Genomic DNA, 12890 nt, shown 5'->3' with positions numbered 1-12890 from the left:
TTTGCTTGCCAATGCAAGTGCTTGTAAGATGAGTACATTTTTTTCTGTATGTAAAAAGATCTTCAGATACTAATAATCCTCAGATAATTTCAAGATATAGAGGTCTGAAAATGTTTTCAGCCTATTTTGGAAGCCTTTCAATATTGAGCTCACTTGTATTTCCTTTCTCAAATGATTTTTTTTTATTTTACTCTGTTCTTCTCAGAGTCTAAATAGAAAAAATTCTTACTGAGCATATAAAGAACATTCTCGGCCACCAGATTTGGAGATAAGTCATGGAGACTTATCCTCCAAAGCAGTGGTATGCTATTTGTGTTCTCCTCTTTTTGCTTGATAGTATTATTAGCGGTTGCTCAAGGGTAGTTTTGTTTTTCCTCTCAGGTAGTCAGTAGGTACACAATGAAGAAGTCTTTAGAAAAGGAAATCAGGAAATCATGCCAGAATATGAATATGCAAACGGGCTGACAAGCCAACCTCTTCATCACCAACGTTGTTGCCAAACACAGGGGTGTCCAACCCTGCTGCCTACATTTCTCAACTCTTCCAGCTTAGGAGCTCCTCGGCACATTTCCTTCAGACACTAAATAGCTAGTGAGCAAGTTAATGTTTGGCCTTCTGCCCTGCCCGCACACAAAGATCTTTGTATGTCGACTGTAAAAGCTTTAAAATGGAGTCAAAACAGGATTATTTTTCATCCTGGATCGTAGGTGACAACATACTACTCTTTATCTTTTCTCTGCATGACCTTGTCAGTCTTCCTTCTCGGTTCTTCATGGTGAAAGAAAGACATAATGCAACACATTTTTGGAAGACTAAGCCTACGTTTACTGTGCCAGCTCCTATCTGCTGCATTCTTCAGCATGATCCAAGGAAAGCAGGCAGAAGCTTTTAACTTTGCTGATTGCCACATAACTCAGCTTCTTAACTGCTTAGAGTAACTAGTGCTACGATGAAGGAAGTAAAAGCTATGCATTTTTTTATATTTTTTTGGCAACCCAGTAGGACAGCATCACTCATGTGACTTGTATCTGATTTCAAGACTCAAAGCAAAATGCTTCAAGCTGAGATTGCTTCATGGTGACATGTCAGTAGGGTTGCCCGTTTTTTCAGGTAGGAAAGATTCCCAGCAAATTCGCTCTTATGCCTATAAAAGAGGACCTCAGTTCTGTTGCAGTAACTTGTTACTCCTTCCAAGAAGAGAATATGAAAAATTCGCTCATATAAAATTAAAAGTTACTATTTAAATTTTTTTGATCTGTCCTATATCAATTCATACTTTTAAGAAAACAATAGTTTAAAAGAAGGATTGTGAAAAACATTCAGTGGGCATTGCATAGATTCAATAATAAGTATTATTTACAAGTTATAGCATTTTTGCAAACTGTCTGTAACTTCTGCAACATTGAATGCTGTTTCCATAAAATTCTTCTGTCCTTGGAGCAGCACTACTTTTTTTCCTTTCCCTTTTTATCCTGTGTTATTGATTATAAATGTTGAGATAATGGAACATTAAATTTTTCCACTGCAGAGATGATATAAGCGAAAAAAAAAATGAAGTTTTGTAACCTTGAGAACTGCAGAGGAAAGACAGCTCTCTAGTTGTTTATACTTTCTATTTATGTATACATTATTCTAAAACTGGAAGGACTGATGGAATTGCTGTCCATATCCATATCCTGTGAACTGTGTGTTTTCTTACCATAAAGTGTCATAAGGTGTTTTTTTTTTGTTGTTAGATTGCATTGGGCTGAAAATAAAGTGTGAATATTTATACTAAAATATACTTTATTTGGATATATTTTAAATAAAGTATCACTCTAGAAATCATCTTTTAGAAGGACTTCTTACAGGGAGGCAAACTGAAGAGAGAAAGCAATTTTGTTTCACGGATATGTGGGTAATTTCACTACAGACAAAATATTCACATAAAGAAAAATAATTATAAGCATTTACTTAAAATGTAAAAACAAAATTAAGAGCAGCGTATAGTTTTTTGGGTAAGTATTTTAGACAATTTGGGGAAAGAAATGAAATCCCTATTGGAAAAATAGTCCTCCCCTTTTTTCATCCATCTTATGTCAGTTTTATTTGTTTCACTGTGTTAAGAAACTTGCAGTGATTTCACTCAGGTAAGACTTTGAAACATGATTCCTCATGCTCAGGTTATTTTTTTTCTGTCAGTTTGCTTTCCTGTGCCTTCCTGGTCTTTTTAAAGGTTTGGGATGGTCTCTTTGAAATGCATTCAATGCATTCTTTTTTTTTTTTCTTTTTTTTTTTTTTTGTGCTCATATAGATAGGAGTGATTTGTTTCCATCACACTGGATTGTGACCAACCCTTTGATTAGAGTGCAGCAGTTTCTCTGATAATAGGATGAGGACACAATCTGTAAGGAATTGACTTGCAGTGGCCTTTCATGTGCTTCTTGATATATACTTCATCCATGCTGCTTTATCACAGGATGCTTGTGGAATTCTTGAGAAAAAGTAAATTATTTTTCATTGGTGAAGGAAATTGACTTTGATACTATCACCTGCTGCATTGTTTTTAATGAGGAACAGGAAGTACAGGACGGAAGAAGAGATCATTAGGTGGATTAAAAATTGCCTAGATTGTTGGTTGGGAAGAGTAGTGGCCAATGGCCTGACATCTGGTCAGCAACTGGTAATACACTGCATACTCCAGGGATTTATACTGGGACCATGTTGTTCAATATCTTCATCAGCGATGTGACAAGGAAACAGAAAACACAATCAACAAATTAATGGATGGAAAGAGTAGCTGACAAGTGGGATCACAGAGCCTCAACCCACTCAATTCATGACAATTTTGAAAACTGGGCTAACAGCTGGACCTGAGGAAGGCCATGCATGAGCACAGGGTGGGTGCCAACTGGACTGGGTAGCTGGAAGGAACGTGGGGGCTGATAACATCAGGATGAATATAAGCCAACAGTATCTTATTGCAGATAATAATACAGTACTCCAGTGGGCTACATTAGCAGAAATGTGGCCATCAGATTGAAGGAAATTTTAATTCTCTTTTACTTCATGCTGATGAGGCCTTGCCTGGAATACCACATCTAGTTTTGGGTTCCTCAGTTGTGAGGAAATGCTGAGAAATTGGAGTTGAAAGCTACTCAGAGGTGAGGGGCCTGGAGAGTGTGGCTGTGAGAAGAGGCTGAGAGAGTGGGCTTAATCTGAAGAAGAGGAGGCTGAAGATGATTAGGTAGCAGCCTACAACTGCCTGAAGGACAGCATAAAGGTGATGGAAGCAAACTCTTCTTAGTAGTGCCAGATGGAATAAGAAGGGTTAGCAGGCACAATTTGATATGTGAAGTTTCAGAGAGGATATTAGACCCTGGGAGCAGGTTACCGAGAGGAAATTTCTGTCCTTAGATGTTTTCAAGACTTAGCTAGAGGAAGCCATGGCTGGCACGATCGATAGCATAGTGTGTTCCAAGGGGAAGACTGGGCCTGAGACTGGCTAGAATTGCCTTTCAGGCAACACTTATATGAGTCTCTGCACATTTTCCTGTGCACTGTTTCAGCTTTTGGAGAAGCTCAGTCTGTTTGATTATCCAGTAGAAGCTAAGCTGTTATTTGATCATTACCTAGGCTGATTGACAAGCAAATACACAAATGATGACAGGCTCTAAACTACACTAAATAAAAAGGTAGCATCTTAAATTGTTTTAAGAATTTATCTCTTAATATGTGAAATATTTTAATCAAGATTAGATGTCTTTCTGAAACATACAGTATAATTATGCAAAAAATTCTAGGACTGCAAATTCCTGGATATATTATGTGAGAAGTGTCCTGTGCTATGCAGGAGACGAGATTAGATGATCCTGGTGGTGCCTTCTGGTCTTGAAAGCTAGGACTGAATTAATTCAGAGGCAAAACAGATCTCTGTTATGGTTGTAGTAGATGAGGATTGAAGTTATGGCATGTATTGTAACAGTTATTCTTTAAAAGATACAAAATAAATTTAAGCTCGTTTAATACCTTAATGGAATATATTGACTGAAAATTTTTACTTATCAGTTCCACAAAATGTAAGCAGAATGCCAGGAGGAAGTAGAGGAATATGGAGAAAGAGAACTGAAAAATATTTCAGTAGAAGAATTTCTATCCTAGTGACTAAGAGTCAAGATACAATAGAAATATAGGGCTTCAGGATAAAATGACCATCTGGGTAGATATGAAAAGAAAGAAGAAATATCAAGATATGCTCCCTGGCAGTTGGTGGTTCAAGTCACAACTAAATGAAGTGTTGAAGTGTATTGTCTATAAAGAAAATCTGATAGTTTGTCTATCTGATAGAAAATCTGATAGACTGTCTTAGAGGAGTGATCCCAAAAGACAGAGAATAGAAGAAGAAATTGTATTTAAAAGACTGTTTTTTTTTCTGTTCTTTCTACATTTAGTGATTTAATTTTACTTATTAGACTATTGTTTGGAAGAAAGATATGCTCCTTTCCTTGATGTTTCAAATAATATACTTGAACAAAATACCTTCTGCTTCTGAATTGGATAATCCTTGTCTTTAATCTGAGTGCCATCTCCTACCTATGCAGACTGTGCATAAGGTATATGGTTTAATGCCTTGACTCTGAAGATATCCAGTAGTAAAATCCAGGAGTAAATATTTAAAGCCATTTTTCTCAAATAAATTTAAATTTGACCTCTAACTTCCCTTCCTCTCCATCCGTGTAGGTGTTCAGACACATAAAAGAAAAAAAACATAGATTAACCATGAAAAATGATGCAAGAGATGCTTATTGTTACTATTTATCAAATGTCTGTGTGGGAAGGGATACTTTGGTGCTCTTCTCCATCTGGGGCATCCTCAAGGCGATGTCACCTACTCATTTCAATACCGATAACACTCCCATTTCAAAGACATGCAGATTCATTTCTGTTCTATGCAGAAGCCATTGGCCTCCATCCAGGAAAACCTTTTACTTGCCTGGTCATCTGTAAACATGTAGGCAGATTGCTCCCATGCTTTAGTTTACATGTGCACCTCCGTGTTTAAACATATCAGGACCAGAGTGCTCAGCACCTGGTCTCGTGGAGCCCTCAGCACCTGGCTCCTCAGTCCCAGGTGAGCAATGTGCAAGCAAACTTTTGGAGCAAGGTGTGACATGCTCCACTGGGAAGATTCAACTCAGGAGACTCATAATCAACCCGTGCGTCTTATATTTCTGCATCTTGTTCAACACATGTTTGACTTATGGGGGAGGGCGTTGTTTCAGGGTGATGGCTCTGGCACGTTGCCGCTGTAAGTTCTTCTGGGGAATGCAGTTCTTGTTGGAAAAAGGTACATCATGTACTTCTACTCTTTTGTCAGAGAGCAGAAAGACAAACACGAACAATGGACTCAGTCCAGTATGCAGAATTTTGTGAAAGTCGACAACTGAGTTTTTGTAAGTATTATAATGGCTGCGCTGTGTTAAGATGTTCAATTGTTATTTCGTGTAACAGAGAACATAGCAGGACCTCAGGTCTATTGAAAGCACTTTTATTTCATCCACAATAATAGAACTTTAAATTCTTTGTCCTAATAACTCCTGGGAAAAGTTAATTTAGTGCAGTTTGGAGCTCTCAGGCAGAATATTTTGTCTGACTTCTTACCAAGGTTTCTGTATGCTCAACTACTGTGCCTGTGGGGTGTGCTGCAAAATATAGAAATATGTGAGTAGGCCTTTTTTAAAGGTTTAATGTATTAAAACAACCATACTTGCCTGAAGTCTGTCCTGATGTTGTTATAGTCAGCACATTAATAAAGTTTCATAGTTACAGGAATGTATCTAAAATTAGAGAAGAGCAGCAAGTTTTGCTTTTATTCCTGTATCCTCAGAGACACAAAGAAGTTACTAAATAGTCTTTTCTATTTTAAGCCATAAGCTCCTGCTGTGGAATTTATTCAACATTAGCCAAATTCATCAGTATCCACCATTCCAACACTAATAACATGATGACAGAATTAGGGCTTTACTAGCACAGAAAACCAACTTAGTAGAAGTACTTGTGGGCCACAACTATAATGAGCTGTAAATTAATGGGCTTGATAATGTAGCAAAACATCATTACAGAAGCAGTTAAGTGATGACTAAGGTTTTAGGTCAAATGTCAGAGAAAGTGAGGTGAAGGAGCCAGTAAAAAGCATGACAAAACAGCACATGATCCTGCAACACAGACGTGAACACAGTAGTGCCTTTAAATGAGACCTTATCTTGTTCTTCCTAGCAGGACATTTAAATTCGAAGAAAGAATGAGTCATTTATGGCAAATAAATGACACATTTGAAATACTCCTCTGTATCAGCAAATGTCAGCAAATGTAGGAAAACATGTTTTATAAGCATTTCTTTTCCTCCTTCAATATGTTTTGTAAGCTTAGTTATAATTTGGCATCACACATCTGTGAACCATTAGATAAATGCTACTTCAGATTAGGGTGACTTCAGCAAATGAGAGGTTTGTGATAAAGTCATTTTTAAACCCTCCAATTATCATCTGGAGAGAGAACAAATAGAAATCTTAAATCTGTGAAATGAAATTGAAAGTTCCTCGCCAGTGGACTATGATCTATACAAAAATCTCACTGATATTTTCTCAGGGTTTTTGAAAGGTAATGTCTATACCATTCTTTTTCATTAACATTTAATGCTGTTGAAGAGTAACAGAGTCAAGAGAATTACTTACTTACAGAGTGCTTTGAAACTATTAGAAAAAGAGACTTGTGCCCAAATTTAATGGTATATGAACAGAACTAGATAGCACATACTAAAAGCCATGGAGAACATTCATTTAAAATTATCACAAAGGTTAGTTTTGCTTATTTTCTTTTATTTTAGCAGAAATTAAATTAATTTTTATATAAAGCAGTAAATCCATATTACTGTAATATAAACTTCCCAAAAATGGGTCACAAGAGAGCAGGCCTGGAATGGACCTCAAGAAGTCTGTTCAAATTATATAGTCACAATTACAGCACCATGTATTTCTGTGCTGTTTTAAAGACAGTTAAAGGAAAAAAAAATCTATTGCCCAAGAACCAGATACTATAGGACTACAAATAAAAACTTCAGGGAAATATTTGCAGTTCTGTCACCTTCAGACTTTCCTCTTGCTTTGGTTTCTCATCTTCAGTGAAGCAATGAAGCTTTCACACTTTCACCTAAAAATAAGTAGTAATGATGTCCGGTTTTCTAGTTTCTCTTCGGATTTTTACTCCTTGTTGAATGGTCTCTTTGCAACTACTGTTCGAATTTTTTCTCCCAACTTCTATTTACTTCAATTTACTTGTCCTGTACTTATAAACAGCCCTCATGAAGAGGACTAATATTACTAGTTCATTTCTGTCCAAGCCCCACAGCTTTCTGTGATCAGCTTGTCTACCACTGACTTAAATAAAATTGTCCTTTCTTTGATTCTCCTGAAAACTTCCTTGACTTTTTTCAGCTCCAATTTGGTATCTCTGATTTCTGCTTTTACTCTCTTTGCAAGTCCCATATGTTTTTTTGTCCTATTTTTTTTCTCTAAGTTATTTTTCATACATTCGTAGTAAGAAGTTCTTATCTGAATGTTGATCATGTGCAGATCTACATCCACCCTTGTTTCTTTCTTATCCAAAGCACATTTTGAAAATACACACCCACAAATCATTTTGCCTAGCTTGTCAGCAGCTAATCCCTACACAGTTAACACAGGACTTGCTACTACTTCTCTCCTTCTCCTCTCCTTCTCTATTTGTCTTTGCTGTCATTAACACAATTTTACCATTTTATCTGGGCTCAGAAACTCAATTTGTGTTTATTTCTTCTAGTACTTCTGCAGTTATTCATCAAAGCTGTGATACAATCATATTATTTCTTTTGCTATCATACACTTAAAGTCCGGTATGTCCTGTCCATCTCTGCAACAGGTCCTTCCTCATGCTGAAAACCCCTGTATGTCTGATTTACTGTGTGCTTTCCCATTTCCTCCATGATGTTTATGGGTTTCCAATATTATGCAATAATTGTCTTTACCTACTAGTTCCATTTTATTAAACCTTGAAGTCTATCCCAGGCCAATCAAGGCTTGTCCACACTTTCTGTTTCACATTTGCTGTACTTTCAAAGTGGAGAAATGGGTTGTTTTGGCCTATCTGTTGTTAACATTTCATTTTTCCCATATGGTTTGAACTGACAGCAAAGAAAGCATCCAAGTTTCGTGACTGGCTGGACTGCAGCAGTATGGAAATAAAGCCAAATGCAGTCGCAATGGAGATTTTGGCATATTTAGCATATGAGACTGTGGCACAGGTAAGGGAGTTTGCTATGATGACTGAGTTCTGCTTAAAGAAAATTAATTAGTTACTCTTGGATCCACTTCAGTCCCGACTGACTATGTTGTAACCTCCCTTTAGAAGCATAGAGGAACTCCGTCTGCTAATGCTGTTAATTGGATTCCTATCTGTCTTTCAATTTACTGTATAACAGATGTGTCCTATACCACACATTCATCACTGATACACAAATAGCAATGTTTTATATTGCTTACAGTGGAGAGTGGAGTCCAGCACGAACTTTATTCAACTCCAAACTGGAACCACATACTTCACTGTGTGACCTCTGGCAACGAGCTGAGGTTCATTCAACTCGATTGCACAATTGGATTAAAAAGCAGTATTTCCAGGAAAAACAAAATGTTTAGATGCCCCCAATAACTTCGGCTTTCTCTCTGCCCTTATTATACTCCCTTTCAAAACAAAAAGCTTAGTGGTATATTGAGCCTTCTTGGGTAGATAAATTTCTCCATGTATTTACAAAAGTGGAAAAGAAAGAAAGGCTAAAACATCTCTAAGTAACTCTAAGCAATTTCTAAGTAATTTCTATGGAAAATCATTAAGAATCTACCTCAACCCACAAGCCCTACCTCCCAACTCTGTTAGGGGATTCCGGGCACATGCCCTGTCAGTGCAGCTACCTCTTCACTGGTTGTTTTTGCCCTCACAGTTGGTGGACTTGGCCCTTTTGGTTAAACAAGACATGGCTCCCAAAGCCGGTGACCCATTCAGTCATGCCATATCTGCTACCTTCATACAGTATCACAACTCTACGGAGGTTAGTACGGTTTTCTCACATTTTAGTGTGACTGTTATTGCATAGAGCATATGTATTTTATGTTTCACTATTACAGTATGTGCTGTTATGCTATAGAAATCTGGTAGGTATTGACGTGGGCTCCTGTTCTGGAGTTTATTAACCATGAAGATATCAGCATAAAATGAAAGATGTTGAATTATGGTTCCAAATGTTAAATTCTTAGCAGCATCTTTGTATTTAAATGTAGGCACTCTCTACTTGTGTGGAAATTCCCTCTGTTTGTATAGAAGTCTTTCTCTGCCATAGAATTGGAAATTCAAGATCATAGTGATACTTATCAGCAGTAACAAGTACCATAGGTATAATAATACATGCAATTTTATATTTTGTGACCATAAGACCACTATATTTATATCACAGCAACCTGTAGAATAAGCAAACTTATTGTTGCTTTGTACTTTTTCTACCAGTAAATCTAAGAAGGCAGTAATTTCTTTTTTTTTGTGAAAGATCTTACACTGGCTGTTTGACTTCTTGTTTTGACAGCCACATCTCTTGGGACAGGCCACAGGTGTGAAGACCAATCTTGACTCTCCAGAAAACACACCACCTCCTACACCCACGCCTCCAGCGTCAGCAGGACAGCAACACCTTGGGAAAAGCCAGGCAGGAGCCCTGGGCAATGGCGGAATTGGGCAGGACACTACCAAATCCAAACAAAGGAAAAGAAAAAAGGTATTTGTCATGCAAAACAACTTCAGGAAATAATTCTAAATTTAAATTCTAAATGCTAAGATATTGGTTCCTGTAAATTTTAAGATATATCACATGCTGCATACTGATATAAGGGCAAACGTGTATTTGGTGTTCCTTCGGTCAGAAATAACCTAAGACTTTTCAGTAATAGTGCAAGTGGTTGTATTTTTTTTTAATGTAAAGACAGATGGGCCCACGTATGTCATGAGAAAGAGTGGAGATGGGAGCAGAGCCAAAGTGACAACTGCTACTCCCAAGATGAGCAGCTTACGGGATCACAGAAAGGTTGAAGTTGGAAGGGACCTCTAGAGATCATCTAGTCCAACCCACTTGCTCAAGCAGTGTGACCTCGAGCACGTGGCACAGGGTTGTGTCCAGGAGGGTTTTGAATATCTCAAGGAAGAAGACTCCATACTCTCAGAGTGACCTAAAACTCCTAGAGAGCCCCTGGAGTAGAGGTTGCCCCATGTAATCAAGCCCTTGCTTGACAGTAGCATGTCCTGCACATTTCCAGGGTCAAAGTTTAGGCAAAGCCGGCACAGACGTGGTTATGATTTTCCTGCTCCCAGGAAACTGCCTTTTTTGCCTATAGCAACTTTACCTGATCCGCTTTATTTTTATGCCAGTCAGTTCCATTCATTCCAACTGAAATATTTGTTTGACTTTGAATAAAATATCTTACATTCAGTATGTGAAATGTAAATAATACAATTCATGTCTTCTGTGGTAGATCTCTTCTAGATATGAGGGATATCTGTACCTTAAAACCCAAGGGGAAATAGATTTGATTAAATAAACTGGTTAGGGTGTTCTGTGCTTGTCATTTAGGCTTTTTTGGAAAAAAAAAAAAAAAGGGGGGGGGTGGCAGGGCTCAGTTGTTTGCTGCGGAGATGTGGAGAGGCTTGTGATTCTCCTACAACCAATTATTCTCCTACCACTAGTATACTCATTTTTTTTACAGGGTTTAACTGGTAATTTTCACAGTGACGGTTAAAAAAAGGTGAATTTTGTCTTTATAAAGTCATCAGGGCTGTAGATGCTTGCAATGAATGCAGCTTTTCCTCCTCCCTTGTTATGCTTCATTTTAAAAGCCTTTAATCATCCTAAAATCTTTCTTAAGACTTTTAAACCTCCTTTCCCACTTCCTTTTTCATATTATGTCTGATGATGTTCAGCTTCCCTGGATAACTTCCAGTCATGCCTAGGCACCGTGATTTAGCTGGAGATTTGATTTTTGATACTTTGTATATTTCACTGGCTTTGTGAGTTTCTTTTAAATTTCTGGTATTTTACTTAATGCCTTTAAAAAGTATATATATTTTCTAAAATGTTTTAATATTCCCATCAGTTATTCAATTTTAATAGCATACATATAACTGACGTGAATATTATTATTAGTACATGACAGAAAATATTTAAGTTTCACATTTTCTTTATCAATATCAATTAGAAAGGGAAGCACCCACCATCATATTATCATATTATCATATTATCATATTATCATATTATCATATTCATATATTATAATATTATATATCATAATATTCATAAGATTCACCATATTATGAATATTCAGCACTCTTGGAAATATTTTTTTTCCCCCATTTCCTCAAGGTTGAAAATGTTGCTATATACTTCAAAGGTATGAGGTATGTGTGTATATGTACAGTGAATTTCAGTATTTTTTCAGTAAATTTTCGTTCTTAGTACATTCACCAACACCATTTTCATGTATTTATTACCACACCGCTGATAAGTTGTCTGAATTCTAGTGAGCAGCTATCTCAGATGTCTAGGTGAGGCCTAACTCAACATTATTGTTCAACTAACAAAGAGAAAAGAGTCACTTTTGCTTCTAAAATATAGGTGATATTTTTGTAAAATCAGTGGATTGGTAGCAGCTAAATCTTACTTTCGATTTAGGGTTCTTAGTCCAAAAACATCATTTGAAATCTGAAAACGGTCCAATCAGAGATATTAAAATACTTTCTTCATCTCTCTAAAACCATAATGTTGCATGTTTCATTTTCAAATATCAATGCAATTTTTCAGTCATGATTTTTGGTGTCAAGTTGCCTGCGCTTCGAGTACTTGTTCAATATTTTCCCCACCCCTGAACATCATAATGAAAGCCTGAAATGTTTTAAAAATAGTTGCTGCGGTTATTGCAGTGTGACTTATATGACCCTTTCATTTTAGTTTGAGCATGTGCTGTTCTTTTCAATTGCAACCTACAGCAGCACTAGGTGAAAGATTTAAGAGGACAAATACGGTGTTCTCTGGGTCTCTTAAGCAAAGTTCATGTAAAAGTCCTCTTTGATTTGTTAATAGCTCTTTTCTCTAATGTAGTGTGTGGTAGCAATGATGTGTATCCTTAGGAAAGAAAATGGTCATTTTATAAAAGTTTATTTTCATACTTTACGCACTGTAGGTCTGTTGTGTGTTTTTGATTTAGTAACAATTTATGTGTTTTTCTGTTGTAGAGTGCTGCAGCCTGTGGTATCGAGGCTCAAAGCGATGCCATCCAGCCGAGCCACATCAGAGAGGCCATTCGACGCTATGGCCACAAGATTGGTCCCTTTTCCCCATTCACAGTACGTAATAACAGAGTTATAAAAAGTTATATTTATAATCTTAAAGAACTTTGATTTTCAAGTGGTCAAATGAAGAAGCTATGGAATTGTTGAGAGCAATTTGTGGTGACTGTAATTTTCTTTATAAAAGTGGCATAATTCTCTTGGGAAATAAAACTTAGTAATTTCTGTCTCTTTTTGGAAGGACAAAAAGGTTTTTTTTTCTTTTAAATATTATTTTCTTTCAATTACAAATTATGCTTTTTTGTTACTGCTTGAATTTTCTGTTTGTGCAGAGTTTAGGTTTACAGTTATTTTAAATTATATGTATTCCAATATGGTGAGGAGCACTTTATATTCTAAAATTAGTTGTGTGTCAGATAGCGCTTCTATTGGAAGTTGAACTCTCAAGTGATACATTTAGGGTTGGAGAAAGAAGGGATTGGTTTCTTTAGACAACT

The 12890-nt window shown here is 36.7% G+C and overlaps 1 protein-coding gene across 1 annotated transcript in view; it reads left to right on the top strand.

The window, feature by feature from the left end:
* SUPT3H (SPT3 homolog, SAGA and STAGA complex component) overlaps nt 1-12890 on the top strand; it is a 252076-nt gene that overhangs the window by 192646 nt on the left and 46540 nt on the right. Inside the window, exons 7-11 of the mRNA XM_088520123.1 lie at nt 5357-5432; nt 8205-8317; nt 9011-9118; nt 9647-9835; nt 12340-12450. Of these exons, the coding sequence (XP_088376249.1) occupies nt 5357-5432; nt 8205-8317; nt 9011-9118; nt 9647-9835; nt 12340-12450 (597 nt within the window). The remainder of the gene's footprint in view (nt 1-5356; nt 5433-8204; nt 8318-9010; nt 9119-9646; nt 9836-12339; nt 12451-12890) is intronic.

The sequence above is a fragment of the Tinamus guttatus genome, unplaced genomic scaffold (genome assembly GCF_059628265.1).
Source record: "Tinamus guttatus ecotype Peru unplaced genomic scaffold, ASM5962826v1 Tinamus_guttatus_pri_ptg000080l, whole genome shotgun sequence".
In the NCBI taxonomy this organism is placed as follows: Eukaryota; Metazoa; Chordata; class Aves; order Tinamiformes; family Tinamidae; genus Tinamus; species Tinamus guttatus.
The sequence above is the reverse complement of the archived record's forward strand: the minus strand, read 5'-3'. Positions and strand labels throughout refer to the sequence as shown.